Raw genomic sequence first — 18,263 nt, forward strand, 5'->3', positions numbered from 1 at the left:
TATTCTTACAGTAAAGCCTCTTCCTCTCCTATCAACCAGCCATGTTCAAGTTACTATCTTTAGTATTAACTTGGTAGTTGCTTATCAGCCTAAATAAACCTTTTTCTGTAATAAGGCAGGCAATTCTAAATATTATGTTTTCTACTGAAGTTATAGGTTGCTTTTGCTGTTTTAGCTCTAAACTTTGTAAAATGAAATAGAAAATAATTTTTGTACAATAGAAATATTCAGCAAAACTTATTTATTGTTTTACATGTTTAATTTTGCTGTTTTACAAACATGAGACTTCAGTAGTAAGAAGAGCAATGATGATTTTAGCTGAGGCTATGAAAATTCTAACGAAGTCTCATTGATTCTAATTTCAAGAGTGGTTTTGTGGAGTCACACTAAAATAATATAATAACTTGAAAATTAAAGCTCAACTTTATCTGAGGTTTGATTAGAGCTTCTTAAGAACCATATAGAGCTGTCTCTTCTCAAAGAGATAAAAGATGGTTATTTATAAAACTTAATGTATTCATTAAAATATCTCAACCAAGTCTATAAGCTGTTCAACAACTACTTTAGCAAAAAACTGAAATTTCAATTCAACAGCCAACTTGCAATAATGATTCATTTAAAAGCGGCTCAAAAATTTCAACACCGTAAAGATTTTGTAAGTTCTCTTAGATGACGAAACCTAATTAGAATTCAGTATCCACTTTTAGCTTCATCACCTCTCGTGGTACAGGGTATCACAGTTTAGATTGATTGATATTTAATTAATGTATGGCCTGTTACAGTAGTACTGATATAATCGAGAGATTATACAATAATTTATGATCTGTCAGGAACCTTGTTATTGGCATCAGTCTCTGGCATCTACATGTAGTAATCTTAGGAGCCATGGTCATCAGTTTTATGATTCAAAAAAACAATAGCATAGACATTTGAGTATGTGCCTTGAGTGGATGCTTATAGATATCATCTACATTAGAACATTTTTAGAACTCATACCTATAGAGGCGGCGGTTATAAATAACCAGATACAGATCGTATCCACAGATCACCACTAAAAACTATTTTCATCCAGGTACCAAAACAGATATACGCTGCAATGTTTATTGCTACTTGAATGTACAGTACATAAAATATAAATGTATTAATTTTTAAATATTCATGAGAAAAAAGCACAAGATTTTTTTGGTAATATTTGTACACAAAAGTATCACATTCTGATCCTGGTAGCTGGTGATCGTTATAATTGTTTTATTTAAATGGGACTAACCACACATGTTACTTATATGACTAAAAAACCAAGTTTGCTGACTTTATCAGCTGTGTTTCTCAGATATGCATAAAAGACATTTGAGCAGTAATAAACAAAATTCATTAAAACTACATAGTTGAAAAATAAACAAACTGTTTTATCTTACAGTGATCAGTTTAGAAAACATAAACTGTTACTGTTAGAAAGAGCCGTACGTCTCTACTCATAAACTTGATGTCTCTATTACAAGTACATGTATCTCAGTTAAGCCTACATGAGCTGCTTCACGTCTACTTCAGCAAAACAAATAATAAAACTTTATAATTACAATATTAATGAGCACAGAGCATAGAGTTGGCACAAAACTATTAAACTTGTATAAAAGCAGGTAAAATTTACATTATAACAATTTGAAGCAGTTTGAACACACTTTTGTCAGCGTTTTAATAACTTACATCACCATTTTTACAAGAAGCAAGTTGTTTCTTTTTCAAGCCGATTCGGTTATAGTAAATTTGAGAGTAACTTTTTATTTTTATATAGCTACGTGGAGAGTGCCAAGAGATAATTAGATTAAATTAAAAAATGACTTTTCACTTTCCATGCAATAGCTATATAGCTATAACTATAACTTCAGCTATAGTTATAGCTACAGTTGAAGTTATAAAAATGGCTACAGCTGTAATTGTTGCTATGCTGAGTAGAGGGTGTCAAGAGATAATCAGATATTGCCTTCAGAAATAAAATTCAATGCCTTCAAATATTTTTACTTATTGCTTTCCTAACATAGATAATCCCCTTATGAAACACTGGCTGCTAATACCCATATACACAAATAAGCCAGAGCAACAAAGATTTCTTGAGAATTATCTTTCATACTGTAAAATAATTTCAAATTTGCTGCTTCTATTGCAACTGTTGTGCTGCTCAGACTATGCATACACGCACACACACACACACACACACACACGCACGCACGCACGCACGCACGCACGCACACACACGCGCACACACACGCGCGCACACACACACACACACACACACACACACACGCACGCACGCACGCACACACACGCGCACACACACGCGCACACACACGCGCACACACACGCGCACACACACGCGCACACACACGCGCACACACACGCGCACACACACGCGCACACACACGCGCACACACACGCGCACACACGCACACACACGCGCACACACACGCGCACACACACGCGCACACACACGCGCACACACACGCGCACACACACGCGCACACACACGCGCACACACACGCGCACACACACGCGCACACACACGCGCACACACACGCGCACACACACGCGCACACACACGCGCACGCACACGCGCACGCGCACGCACACGCGCACGCGCACGCGCACGCACACGCGCACGCACACGCGCACGCACACGCGCACGCACACGCGCACACACACGCGCATACACACGCGCACACACACGCACACACACACGCACGCACACACACACACACACACGCATGCACGCACGCACACACAAACACACGCACGCACATACATGTCAATATTTTTGGTAAAAACGATGCAAATCTACAAAGTTTCAGGTGCAAATGAGGTGAAGGTATTGGAGTTGTCCTATTATCGCAGAGACAACTGATAATTAAATTGACATTCTAGGCAAATTCAAGTTCTTGAAACTTCTAGTATTGATCAACTTTGCATTTTTTAAGACATTGTACCAAGTATCCTGTTATTGCAATGCTGAGGCATCGTAAGTATTTATTGAATGCCGACGTCGCCATTCTTAGAACACTCATAAATTTGTATCAATGGCATTGATACATATTTTCTGTCTCACCATATTGATGGCGAAAAAGAATATTTCTCTGAAAGAAATCTATCCTAAGACTTGTGGACTATTTATTACGTATTCCGGTTTAATCACAAAATTTTTGAACATTTTGCTTTCTCTCAAACTTATGCATTTCTGCATTTGTTTGACAGGTTTCAAAGTTTTACATAAACTATGCCCAGAATGATTGTATTTATCTTTTTACACATATGATAAACATCGTTTTCTGCTTTGTGACACCAACAGACTACATTCACCATCATACTGTTCAATTTGAAAACTTTCTGCTACTACAACTATTAATTCACTGTTTAGACTGCTCCACAATGCTATTAGATTACCAACTTTTAAAACACGTTTGTTCAACTCAATAATTACTGATTTCTGCCATTCTGTTTTCTTCTTTTAGACATATAATAAAAACATTATTCTGTTGATTATTACTAATACCAATAAAAACTATACATTACATACCACTCTTTGTCTATGGTCTGTGTGTTTTGACATGGTATATACTAACAGTATCAGTAATGTGGTTGATGCTAAACAGGCTTTGTATTAAAGGCTGTTCGACATTACATTGCCTGGTGGTATATTGCCAAAGTAGAAACAGTATTAGAAATCTGTATAACAAAACATAATGACAAAATAATAGCCTTTTTATGAGCTACGATGGACAGAAATGCATGAATATATATCAACGCTGAAAAATGTATGAGGAAATACTTAATGTAGATAAGATCTAGGTATAGCAAAACTTGAATAACATAACCTGACATAACAATAAAGGCTGGGTCACACTATTAACATTACTGTGTGTCAGAGTTGTCTTCTCGGTGATAATTCATGGATTATGTGCACTATAAACCGAAGGCATTGTCTAGATAAGGTAAGGTGCATACATTAATAAAGATTGAAGCTGTCAAACTTTCTTAATAGTTCACCGAGCATCTACAACAGCCTTTGCAATATGCACTATGCACTATTTAGGCGATGATGGTGATTGGCCGTCATAGATTGCTCGATATACACATATATTGTATATCATGATCATTACTAGTATTGACTAGTATTTCATTGTTTCTAAGAGCACCTTGTACAATGAGAAAGCTATAATATGGACTGGTCACTGAAGTAAACGTGAATAGGTTTGTGGTACTGTGAACATTGTTATCACAGACGATCACTGAAGTATTGTGTGATTAACAGTGACATACGGCGATAGAGTGTGAACCAGCCTTGACGTAATGTTGACTCAACATCTTTGCAGGTCTAACTGATGCTTTAGAAAATTGGTTTCTTTTTTTATGAGAAGATATCTATTCTTGTGTTTTGGCACTAGGCTTTGTAGGAGGTTTAGTCTTTAAAATTACAAATTAGCATGCAGAAATTTGGTACCAACATTATTTGCAAAAACAGATATTCATGTATTTGAAACAAAAAAAGAAACCTGACCTTCTTGAGTCTTGACAATGTTGCATTAAAGTCTTCCAGGTGAGAAATTTGCCTCAATGAAGTATGATTCTACAACATTGAATAAAAAAACATTCAATGGTGTTAACGCATGCAGTAACCAGATTTGATGGCTCGAAAACATGATAAACAGTAAATGCAGAAAGAGGTATATTTTAATCCAAGGAAACAAACCTGTATTTCAGGAATACCAACAATTTGATTTAACAGTCTCCTAGATGTTAATATTTTACTGGTGTTTATTCATTGGTACTACAAAAGAAAAGAAAACAATCCAAAACTAAATGGTAGGTTTAAAAATATGTATTATGAGTTAATAACATTCAAAAATCGCAGTGAAAGCTGCATTAAATGAGTTAGGTAGAAAACATATCACTGCTATACTATTTAAATGTGTTGTTAATTTTTACTATAATAGGAGCAATGTCCATTCGTCTGCTTCTCTGAAGGCCCCCTAAAAGCATTAGGAAAAAGGATTACCGCACAAAGGAATTGAACCTAAGGCGACTGATTCACAAGCAAGCACACTATACAACTTCACTACTCGGTTGCCTTGACACTGCATTGTATAATCCTGCACATAATGAGTACTCATGATGGTCTCTCACAGTGCAGTGGACTGGCAAGTGTACTAGTTGGATATCATATCTCTTGCCTAGGGTCACATTATTATTATTATCCATTGATGTTTGCTTTAAAAACTTATAAAAATATATATACAACCTATCAAAAATGAGAAAATATATTAATTGAATACTGTTCATTATGTTTTTTTTGAAATGCTAGCAGTAGCTACAGTCAGGGTTGGTTTAAAATTACAGCTACTAAAAAAAGGCCATCTGTACTGAAATTTAACGTCTGTAAGTAGCACTCACCCTGACAATAGCCAGCAGGTGGCTGCTTAAAAGGCTGGTTCTCAGGAATCAAACAAAGTTTTGAAACCAAATATCTTTAGTGACCTGACAGAAGGCACAGCGCATATGTGGGTAAAGTTTAGACAGAATTAACAGAAAATGGTGAAATGATACCGCTTATGCAGACCAAGAGACAAACAGACACACAATGATTCAGTAGGATTTACCTTCCAATTTTTTAATTACTGAGATTTACTTCCTTTCTGCTGCGTGGCCCTTCATTCTGAACCAGATTCATCCTAAAAACTAAATATACTGCAACCATTTATTTATGAGTTTGGTACAGTTGCAGCTGGAGGTCCTTCCTATCACTACTAATGGTCCTTCTGGTATTCGAACCACTGACCAACTGATTATATGCCAGTGTACTAACCGCTGAACCACAGCTGCTCTGTGGTCCAGAGGATTTTATTAAAATAGATTCAGCTATAATCGATGCAAATAAATGTGTGTTTACATCACATGAACCTTAACTTGAAATACTGGTATGTTATTTCAACTAGTCTTGTCTAAAGAAAATGACTAAAAATGTTTAACTACAGTAATTTAGAGTTGAATGATATCACAGGTTGGTAGTCGAAGATTAACAAGATGTATTATGAGTGGTTAAACAAGAAAAAGCCAGTCAATGGCTGAATGACCACAACTCTTGTCCGTCTTTATTGTTACTCCACCTGACCACACATAGACCTATGCATAACTTTGCTCTTACTGATTGTCAATTGAAACTTTCTATTATTAATATCACGTTAATAATTTTGTTTAGTTATGACTTCAAATACGATTAATTTTTTTTATTTTTAAATCGAAAAATGTTACCTAGGAAATCTCTTATCTATATATAAATCTCAATGCTTGTTTTTTGTTGGTCGGTCATCTATGTGACCCATTGTAATGATAAAATTGTAAGCATTACATATCTGCTTCGCAGAGGGTTTGATCTTAAAACCTCCAGTTCTGAACACAACAAGCTTACTCATTAGACTATGCCTCCAACTGCCTACAGCAACTGATAATAGTGAAGATATCAATTACATCAGTTAAAATACACATAATGACGTTGTGTCCCACGTAACCATCACCAGCTAGCCTCGCCGGTATTGACTCACTAGATGTATGCGCAGCATTTTCACGGGTAATAAAAACAGCTTATAAACAGTTGCAGGTAATGTAGTGTAAAGATAATGTACCGTAGTAGGTAAGGTAATGTAGGAAGTCTGAGAGACTCCTTCATGCCGCACCACATCAATCTCAAATCAACTGCACAGTGGTAGTCAAACAAATGTGTACTGGTATGCTTGCTAGTCCCGTTCACTGTGAGAGATTGTCATGAGTAATATGAGCAAAGGCAAGATTTGGACAAAGGCAAAAGTAGCTCGGCCCTTCTTTACCGTGCATGCTATGTTGGTTTCTTTATTCGCTGGCAACGTGGCTGAGTCAACCAAAGCCCAGAGCTGGACCAGACACAGGGCAGGCTGGCTCCCACCACAATTCTTCTCCTTTTGAGTTCATTATCTGTGCTCTTGTGTCTAGAAATAATCAATAGCCTAAATTGTTCTCTTAAATAAGCTTTTGTATCGTTTCCTTTTCGCTCTATTTACACTAAGTGCATGCTCAGTCTCATTTGCTACCTTGATTCTCTCAACCATTTGTGATAGTGAAAAACTCGGTCTTTTAAGAGCTATCAAAGATAACTTGGACTTTTCAATTGTTACAATTAACGCTCATAGATTTTAACTTGGCTGCAGTAAGTGGAAGCTCATTTCAAATCTGCATGGAAACTCAGTGCAGTCTCAGTGAGAGGCTGCCGGCATTATCTTCCGACATTAAAATCCGACATTATATTATTAATGGCACTGATCTTTTTAAACTAATTCGCTGAGTAAAGCTCCAGCTTCTATCTTGGTACAAGTATTGACCCTTACAATCTTCACAATATTAATGATTGTACATTATTTTATACTTCTTATACGAGCAGCTTTTTTATGACTTTAGCCCTTTTTGTTTCTACCTGATATATGATTTTACATCACTGCTGTCGTTATTGGGTTCACTTTTGAAATTGACTACAAGTATTTTTAACACCATAGTTTCTTAACACAAGTGTTTTTTAATGTGATCATTGTTAATACCATTGCTTGTTAAAATTAGCATTAATTAACATTAACAGTTGCTAACGCTTGTATTTGTTAACACTAACACTATTTGTTATACCCTAACTTAATCTTTCGCAACTTTTTACTTATACCGCGGTGCTCTTCAGTTAACATTTACTTTACTTACTAGGTTCCTCATAGAACATTCATGGACATTCCTAATCAAAGTATAGTCGTACAGAGGAATGTATTATATTTGTTCTATTCACAGTTTATTCCTTAAACTTATAGTGAAAAAGTAGCATAGCCTTAAAATTAGGCCTAGTTAAATTGCAACATAGATTATCACTCTAGCCATAAAGCGACAACTCCATAAAAATTATCCAGATTCAATCTGAGGTTGTTTTTACATGTAAATCCATGTTAATTATACCAATAACAAGACTTTATCTGGCTAGTTTATGCTGTCTATTTACCAGTGTTTACACAAATTAGCTTTTAAATCTTAAATTTTAAATTTTCTGGAAGAATCTAGAATGTTTCCAAATAATGAAGTATATGGATGGACCTGCTGAGCTGGAGATCCTTCACTGTCAACTATAGCTCTATTCTCATTGGCCCACCTAAATCTGGATCCCTCCAAGCTGTATATCAGCCGCTGAAGATTCCCTGTAACAATAATATATTAATAATATGTAATTATAGTGAGACTACAATAAGCTACTCAACATGTCAAATGGATGTACAACGGGTACATTGCAATACAAACAGCATAACATAAATTCCTATAAAACAGTAGTAAGGTTCCCCTTAGGTAAGTATAACAGATAACTAGACAGTCTCCAGAGTATCACTGGTCTGTATCTGGTGAATATCAAGTGGAATACTATAAACTATTGTGAAAATGGCAGACTGTAAAGTCCAGCTTGTCTAGTAAACAAGTTATATCATTAAAAATATTTGTCAGTGAACAAAGGAGGTGACTCCAAAACCTTTTTAACGCTGTACAGTTCAGCCTATCAGATTAGAGAGTGCACACACAGAGGATTTACTTCCTACATATACAGTAAATATATTCGTTTGTATGCTTTTGAAGAAACAATGGTACCTTAGAGATTGCGTAAGTCACCAGAATGAAGGTGCTCTGGGAAAAGGTTGGAAGTTGGTGGCTGTAGACCACTACTACAGCCAGATTTCTGACTAAAGACTTGAAGATATAGTCATTAGTTTAACTAGTCAGTAATTTTTGAGATATACTATCACATTGTACATTACCAACCAGCAAGAGCCATGTAATGGATTCCATTAATTTGAATATTTGAGAGCCTTCATTTATTGACTGACTTTTATTCTGTAAATCTAGAATAACATTTATGCATATTAGAAATTTATGCAATCTAATTATACATCTAAATTCATATTTGTCATGGTATTTTCACAAAAATTTGCTAATTGATTTCTTATAAAAGATTTCACCCAGCTCATCAGTTTAGTCTTGTCTACGCTGGTTGCCTTACTTCTTGTCATCATTTATCTAGCACACCTGCTCGGTCATGTCTCAAACATCCGCTACACTTTCTGTTATTCTTCACTTCAGAAGAGCTGATCTGTAGATCACGTTTACTATTGACTGTGATTGACCCATGGAGAACTTCATATTTACGATTGTAGTGCTGACAGAAGAATTTTTATCCCCAACATGCTATAACAATACCAAGATACTATATGAAATATGATATTCAGATTACATGTATATACCTGATTCTTGCTGAAAGCGAGATATTGACTTTCAAGAAAAATGTTGAGAATCGTCTCATGTAGTTCTACAAGAGGTGTAAACAGAATGGACAAAAGGTAAACATAAAGCTAACATGTGGTTAACTTACAATAAATGTAGATTGAACACAGGGTAAGCATAGATTGAACATCAGTAAACATAGAGTGAGCATAATTGAGAACGACCGGCAATTTGCTAGAATGTGGAGATGAAAATTTACATAGTCATTATATTTAACAGTGTTGAGAATTAGGATGTCCCAATCAGTCCTTATCATAAATTGACATTATGAGAAGATGAACCGCTTAGAAATGCCAAGTCATGTTCTCACTTCCGAGTTTAGATGATTGATGAGTAGGAAAAACTATATAAGGCTAACTACTTTACTCAGACATCAGATCAACTGCAAGCACAGAGGAAACAGGTAAATGTTTACTATTTACTCATATATTATTAATGCGGATTTCTTTAAGCTAGTAAAATAGAAGATAGATTATTAGTAAAGTTGGATTACTTCTCTTGGGATTAAAGACCAGCTGTTATATCCATCTTTTCATTAGTTAACATCTAAAGAAGACAGCAATCAACATATAGTCAGCATCTCAGTAGTTGCTAGTCTAGCAATAACGTTAAAGATGAATTACTAAAAATTTTGGGTCACTTCTTAACTCTTAAATATTGGTCATTAATGAATATTGAAACATGCAGAAGACCAGTTAGTTGATGCAAACATTAGTTCACCTGCAAACACTGAGGAAACAGGTATATATTTAGTATCGAGACATATATATAATATTAATGCGAGAGATTTCACTAAGTAAGAAATACACAAACTAGTTTGGTAGTGAGTTTAGTATAACATTGCTGAGATGGCAGGGTAACAACTGTTTAATATATCATTCTATTAGTTTAAATTTGACAGAGATAGCAGCTAAAATACCAGCCTATAACTTTCTACTCTTAGTCCTATTACGTTGGTTAATTGTAACCATAATACATCCTTGTATCTTGTAGATTTACAGATTCTCTCAGGTCTACACATCTTCTACAATAATGAAGTTTTTGGCAGTATTCATGGCTGTCTGCCTTGCTTTCCATCAAATCAGTGCAAGCGGCTATCAGGGCAGCAACAATTTCCGCAACTCTAGGTATGTGTGCTTGTTGTTCTTTTTTATGATTTCTGGTTTTCAGTTTTTTTTGTTTTTTTGTTGATGAGAGAATATTATTGTTATTCTAACCAGCCTAAAGGAGATTTTGTTAGTCATTTAAGATTAACAACTGTCTGCAACCCTGTCAACTATTAAAATATGAGCGTATTTATGTACCTTGAATCCTACACCTATGCTCATACCTGTTGAAACTTTCAACTAGTCTTATTATTCCTATAATGCAACATCAATATTTCATATTTTATATATCATGCTTCAGAGTTGGAGGAGCAAGATCTGGAGGATCACAGAGTGGATTTGGAGAAGGGCTTGGACAAGGATTTAGTGGTGGATCCAGCAGAGGCTTTGGTGGATCCAGCAGAGGTTTTGGAAATGGATCAAGCAGAGGCTTTGGTGGATCGAGCAGAGGCTTTGATGGAGGATACAGCAGAGGTTTTGGAGGAGGATCTAGGCAAGGGTTTGAGGGAGGATCTAGGCAAAGGTTCGGCGGATCTAGACAAGGGTTTGGGAGCGGATCTAGCCAAGGATTTGAAGGCGGAGCTGGCCGTGGTGGTTTCAGCAGCGGAGGCAGAGGTGGATTTAGCGGAGGTTCTGGAAGAACACATGGAAGATGTAAGTAATAATATTTCTAACAGTATTTTACTTTCAGTTAGTGTACTAATGTATTTATATTTTGTCACAGAAAGATATGTACTCATTATAGCTTGTGAATATAAATATCTATTAAACCTTTTAATATTCTCATGAAAACCTGATGTAGTATTTACAAAAATTGCAGAGAAAAACCAAGATTGTAGCAAATGTCAACAAGAATTATTTTGGCGTCTTTTTCAATAATTTAATAATTTTTTAATTTAACTTTTCAAAATTAACAGAATTTTTTAATATTTTCTAAAGCTGGCTAAATCTGAACTTTTATTTCTGACGACCATCGCACAACATCTATGTCGATGCTTCTAATAAATGTTCATTTTTGTACAGCCTCTATGTTTATGGTTCTAAAGAGTGTTTGTTATTTGTTTCATTATTAACTGTCAATTTGATAATACTTTTACAGACTAAATCTATGGACAACCTGCACAACCTGCTTACACTGACTTCCTGCTGTCATATCTGGTTGATAGGATGTTGAGCATTTCATTTATATGTTAATGTAACATGTGAATACTAAGTTATACTACTTTTAATGTTTATTATCTGTTTTTACCATTTCTATCACTTGTTGATTTCAAAATAAATGTATTTGTTTTATGATATTACTTTATAATAAGTTTACATTGTTTAACAACTAAAGTCATGAGTCACAAGTAAATAATTAAACTTTTTAACATAAACTAAGAAATGAAATAAGTAAAAGGTTGGCAGGTTAACAAGGAGTAGATAATAACAGTTACAAATATTAGCTAAGATGTTATTTAGTATTTAGTATTGGATAAAATCTTCGTACTCTTGATTTAAGATATGGTTTCACTATATTTCTGGTAATGCAAACCAACAGCTAAAAAAACCAACAAATAAGGAGTGGCATATGTCTACGTTACTAGGCAACCATCTTAGGATTAAAGGCAAGAGATGACCATAATACATAATGGCCATAATAATGTATTAATATAGTAGACTATATTTCTCACAGTTTGTGCTGACAATATAAACAAGCAGAAAGCTAGCAAACATTTAAAATACTTAATTCATATGTTAGTTCCCAGCAGTTGGGGAACAATTTCCACAAAACCTACTTGAAAACAAAATATAAAACAAGCTTTTATAGCAAATGCAAAGCCAGAGACTGCCATGCATTTTCAAAAGATTATTTGTTCTTTCTCAAACTGACCTCAAACAGGACTAGATGACATGAAAAATGTATTCGCAGTATCATAAAGTGAGGATTAGACTGGAAAATTTACAATTTAAAGCGGAGAGGCAGATTACATCAATTAAAAGGCAGATTACGTCTCAAACACACCAGTTGTGCGAGATTGCCTGTCAAACTTCAGACTGGTCTGTTTTGTTAGTTTGATTAGGGTTGTGCTTATATGTTGGTGGGGGTTTCTGACATCCCCGTAGGCCTTTTTAGGAATTCTAACCACAGTCAATTGTCCACTTGTTAGGCACACTAAACACTACAGCATGGCAGCTCATGGAAAGATACCCACAAGTTACGAATGTCTGAATTACTCTTCTGTTTCGCTGTCATACAATGTAACTCTTTCGATACAGACAAAAAACACCATTAGTATTATATTTTGAATAGAATGAGTCTCTATATGATTTCTATGGGGCTTCTTTAGAGGGTTCCAAAGCAAATATATTGCCTCATTCTAATACATGCATACGCACCAAAATAATTAATATTTGGCAAAGCGTGAGCTGATCTTTTATGTCATGGTTGCGATGAAAGAACGAGAAAATAAATTATATGTACATGTACATGTAATTGGATATCATATATCTTGTCTAGGGCCTCATTATTATTATTCATTGAGGTTGTTTGCTTTAAAAAGCTTAAAAATATATCTACAACTGATCAAAAAGTGAGAAGATAAATTAATTGAATACTGTTCATTATGTTTTTTTTGAGATGCTAGCAGTAGCTAATAAAGCTGTAAAGTCAGTATTGGTTTAACGTTACAGCTACTAACATTTAGGCCAGCGAATAATTTAGGAATGCTACATGGATGTTTATATGTTTATAGCTTGAGATTGGTTAGGCTTTGTTAGAACATTAACAAATTAAACTGAGATACAAAACTACTGGTACGTACACAGGGTAGATAGTTCTTTCAGACAAATTACACTGAACTTATTTGCCTAAAAAGTAATAGTAACCAATTCATTTAAACTAAACTACTACTAAACAATTTTTTAAAAAGTTATTAAAATATTGTTGTTGGAAATAGAAAGATTCTAAAGTAAAGAGCGTACTTGACATACTTTGTATTACAGAGTGGTATTATTAATAGCTTCCGTGTATAATAATACATTTAAAAATGAACATACTCCAAGTTTTAGTTGATTTGATCAAAAACTATTTTATATTTATATATATATTTATATATATATTTATATATATATGAATATAAAAATGTTTTTTATATTTTAAAATTTAAATATACTTTATATATATGTATATATATTTTATATTTATCAGTATTTTTCTATTTTTAGTAATTGGTTTTGATGTTTGAGGTGATCTGACTATCAAAACCCCAAACATCGGTTTGAGGTTTTGTTAGTCAAGACCTCAAACTGAGTTCTTGACTAACAAGATGTTTCAAGACATGATGTTTCAAGATTGAAGTCGACAAAACCACAGTTATAGCACACAGATTGTCTATAGTTTTAAAGACACCAATAGAATGGAGATGCGTAACGCTGCGGCTTGAATGCATTAGCCAATATCAACTACAGCAATGATAACAAATAGTAGTTGTAATTTTGCACATATTTTCTTTTGAGCGTTTTAACTGCAATCAAGTTATGTCGTTTTTAATCTTGAAACATCCTCGCAGTCAGATAATCTCAAACATGAATACAATTACAAATGATAGTAAAACACTTATACCTTACAATGAAATCTATTAAAATTTTGTTTAAGTTTATTAATTACCAAAATGTTATTACCTAATACTGTCTCAAGAACATACTTGTTGTTTCAACAGAAATAATTAACTACGAAAGAAAATACACATGTTTACTATTAAGCAGAGTACCAAATACAACATTGTTAGTCGCGGAGCTGTTGCAATCCATAAACAATACAATATTGAACCTGAATTACTTATTTTTCTGTCAAAGAATGTAGATGTGTATTGGAATTTTCAACAAAGAACAGTTCATAAGAGCTGACTGCGTGACTGAAAAACAATAGCAAAGGTTTGCTGCCCATCATACCCTACTTTTTATGCATTAAAGTAAAAAATATTACAGAACATCAGGAAAAAAGAAGTTAAATTTCGTTTGAATAAATGATTTTGAATAACCCTTTATTACCAAATTTATTTCTATCAAATATACTAATATTATTTTAAAGTATAATACACACTACTCATATCCATAATTCTATGACACTATAAACTGAGTACTGTACATAGAAATTATTCTAAGTTACACCAACACAAATAACTAACTTAACATAACTTTAATACTTAATTTAACAAAAATGTATTTGTTTACCTTGTGGATATCAGTGTTAAAGTATGACAGCCAGCAGCGAAGTAGACTGTCAAAAAGTAGAAAAGAGAGTTTACATAGATATCATATTTATTCACTCAAAGATGAAGATATCTTCATCTTTCTTCATCATAAAATCATATATTGAAATGAAAGATGAGTCACTGATAAATGCATTGTCCTACATCCAAATATTGACAATTGATACATATTGAGGATTTGGAAAAGACAGTGTTTGAATACAGAAATTAGTTAAGCAGCAAACATATAGAAACAGGTTTTGCTATTAGATTATCTAACTTTTATAAGTATATAGACTTCAGGTAAGAAGTAAGTAGATATGCAAATCAATTTAATCTAATGCAATTTGAGTGCAACACTATTGTGATTAAAATTGTTTACTTTTGTATACAGAATTTTTTTTGGTCATAAAAATATAATGATATATATGCCTAAAAACTACTTTTGAAGTTATAAAAATGCAATCAGATGATCATGACCCAATGTACGAGTATGCTTACAAAATATTATGTACTTACAAATCTTTAAATGAGGCAAGCTAATATAAACTAATTATCTGGTGATTTAAAGCTTAAAAACTACGATTCTGAATATTTAGCTGTTCATCTATTTAGAGATAGTAGCCTCAGTAAGTGACTCTCTATCCTCAGAAATATAGGTATTACATGTACCTTTGATTATTTATATAAACTAATAATTGTATCATATCAATTACTCTTTATACCAAAGCATGTTTAGCAATTATTCAGGGATAGACAGTTATTTTTAGCCTTTTACCGCTTCATTTTGTTGTTTATGAATTGACAGCAATGACTTCAATGACCCTGTTGCAAACAAGAAAGTTGCAATTGAACAGAAGTAGAGTTACTGTATGCGGCAACTTCAAATACAATGTACGAAATCTCAAATATAAAATAAAAATTTTTATTAAATTAATTTTATTTGAAGTTGACTTAGGTTAAGCTAGACAAGCTGTACCTCCATCATCACTTCAACCTGCATTTCATCTATCCACTATATCAGCAAGGAAATCTATATACACATATCACCAAAAATATCCATATACAGCAATCATCCAGTATATCTATATACAGATATCAGCAAGTATATCTATTAACAGCTATCAGAAGGATAAACAACAAAAGTCCTTATGTAATTTAATTATAAATGAATAACTTGATAAATATTTTGTACTTACATCTTGTTGAGCGTTTTCCAGACTTTGCTTCAGACCCTCGGTTAGATCCCTGTCCACTTCTATGACCTGACTGACGTTCAGACCATCCACTAGTTTCTCCTCTAAACCTTTGGCTAGCTCTTCCTTCATGCTTGCGGTTAAACCCCTTCCCATCCCTTTGATCTGAATGAGATGTGAACCATTGTCTAGCTCCTCCAAATCTTTGGCTGGATTTTCCTCCCATCTCTTGACTAAGACCATCTCTAACTTTTCGACTGAGCTGAGATCTAAAACCTTCATTAGCTTCTCTTCTAAATTTTTGACTGGCTCTTCCTCCAACACTTTGATCCGCTCCTTCAACACTTTGGCCAGCTCTTCTCTTACATCTCTCTCCAGCTGCTCTCTGTAATCCTCCAGATCTTACTCCCATAGACTTACTCTTTTTGACTCTGAAGTATCATAACCAAGCTATAAGACATCTCTGTTAAATTAGCAAAAATAGGCAAAAATACAAGGGTTAAAGCTTAAACAGGAATTCATATACATCTGAATATAAATAACTCAATGTGTTTTAGAAGGTTTGTGATATTAGGTGACTAACATACACTATAGCTGCAATTTCTCCCAAGTAAAATTAGTACATGATCAATGCAAACAATGAAGTTTAGAGCTAAAATGGTCAACCTTATCCGAAGTTACTAAAGCTGTTGCTGCCATGATAGCCATTTACTGTGATCTACAAAAAGCGAGGCAGAAAGCCATAAGTTCTACCAAAAGCTTCATTGTAACAGAAGGTACCTAGACTTTAGATAATCTATAAATCTACAAGATACAGGGTTGAGCTGGTAAAACCATGTACTGTAAATATAATCAGTCAACACCGCAGCAAATAGACAGAAACAACTACTGAGATGTTGACTATATGTTGATTACTATTTTCTTTAGATATTAAGTTGGTATAATGATGTATATAAAAGTTGGTCTTTAATTACAAGAGTGTTACACTAAAGTTATTACCAAACTAATTTGTGTAATTTTTTGCTCAGTAAAATTCTTAGCATTAATAATATATATCACTAATTATTAAACATACATATTATTAGTGTAACTATAATGTAATTTTAAGGTATAACTTATATATAACCGCATAATGTATAGTGTAACTTTAATTATTGAATAACTGGCCTTTTATACTTTGAAATATTCATCAATTGAAAATATTTGAAACATGGGAAATGACTCAGGATTTTTACTAATGCCTCATCGACTTTATTATAACACCCTTATGATGAGAACAGATTGAGGCACTTTCATTCATAGCTTTACCAGAAACTCTCAAGCGCCCTGTTTCTTATACACTTACCGTATCTGACAAATGACACTTTTTTCATTGTTGTACAAAATACATGATCTCTCAGCTTCATTGGATTTTTGTATTCGCTAAAGTTAATTCAAAAAATATGAATTGAATTAAGTCATGATAACTCTGCATAAACTATTCATAAGGTTTAACTTGTTCTTTGACTCTTAATTGTCAAGTTTATGAACCTAAAATGAAAAAGCTGGTTATTGTAACAGAGAGTAAAATGTATAAAAATGTAATTTTCTTTCTTAAAGACCGTAAGACTATGTTACAAGCTCTGAAACATTCACTTTAATAACTTCAACTACGCAATGACCTGTAATTTGTTAACTTATATAAGTATACTAAACTCAGATTTAACTTGTTTGTAGTTGGATGCTGCATTCCATCCTCAATAGTAGAAATCAATGATGGTACAATTGAAGTCTTATACAAAACTGGATTGTGAAAAAGTAAACAAATCTGCTTCAAAGTTATGACAAAGTTCTAGAAATATTTTTGTCAATATAAAATAAGCGCATTAGTAGAAGACTACGTGAACTGAAGCACTTAACGGCAGTTGTAAAACCTTCTATTGTACTGACCAATAGTAACAAATGACAGCTATAGGAGTTTTGAGTAAAAGCCTTTAGGAAACCTTTTAGATCTGTTTAATAGACTAAGTTTTGGCAAAAAGAGATTTTTGTTTATGGAACATCATGCTTGTATTCTAAACATCTCAGTCCGATCTATTAGAGCTTTTAACATGTACTTCAGTAAAAAACTAAGTCACATTTTAACCCCCAAACTTGCATTAATTATGAGATATGAATATCTCTCTTTAAGAGGCGGAACGAGACAGGTTTTTCAAGTTCGAGACGAGACTCGAAACACTGTCTTGTAAAAATTCGAGACTCGAGACACGAGACAGTAAAATAATGAGCATTTGGTGATGATTTCACTACACAAGTACTAGCGTACTTGATACATATAGAATTAATAAACCTTTTTTTAAATTGTACTTTCACCTGAT

General features: G+C 33.8%; 1 protein-coding gene across 1 annotated transcript; it reads left to right on the forward strand.

Annotated features, from left to right (window-relative positions):
• Positions 1-8,707: 8,707 nt before the first annotated feature.
• LOC137394229 (keratin, type II cytoskeletal 68 kDa, component IB-like) lies at positions 8,708-11,774 on the forward strand. The gene is made up of 5 exons (XM_068080951.1): positions 8,708-8,728; positions 9,710-9,775; positions 10,366-10,499; positions 10,780-11,132; positions 11,578-11,774. The coding sequence occupies exons 1-5, from the start codon at positions 8,708-8,710 to the stop codon at positions 11,580-11,582; spliced, it is 579 nt and encodes a 192-aa protein (XP_067937052.1). The 3' UTR covers positions 11,583-11,774.
• The last annotated feature ends 6,489 nt before the right edge of the window (positions 11,775-18,263 follow it).

This window comes from Watersipora subatra, chromosome 4 (assembly GCF_963576615.1).
Source record: "Watersipora subatra chromosome 4, tzWatSuba1.1, whole genome shotgun sequence".
In the NCBI taxonomy this organism is placed as follows: Eukaryota; Metazoa; Bryozoa; class Gymnolaemata; order Cheilostomatida; family Watersiporidae; genus Watersipora; species Watersipora subatra.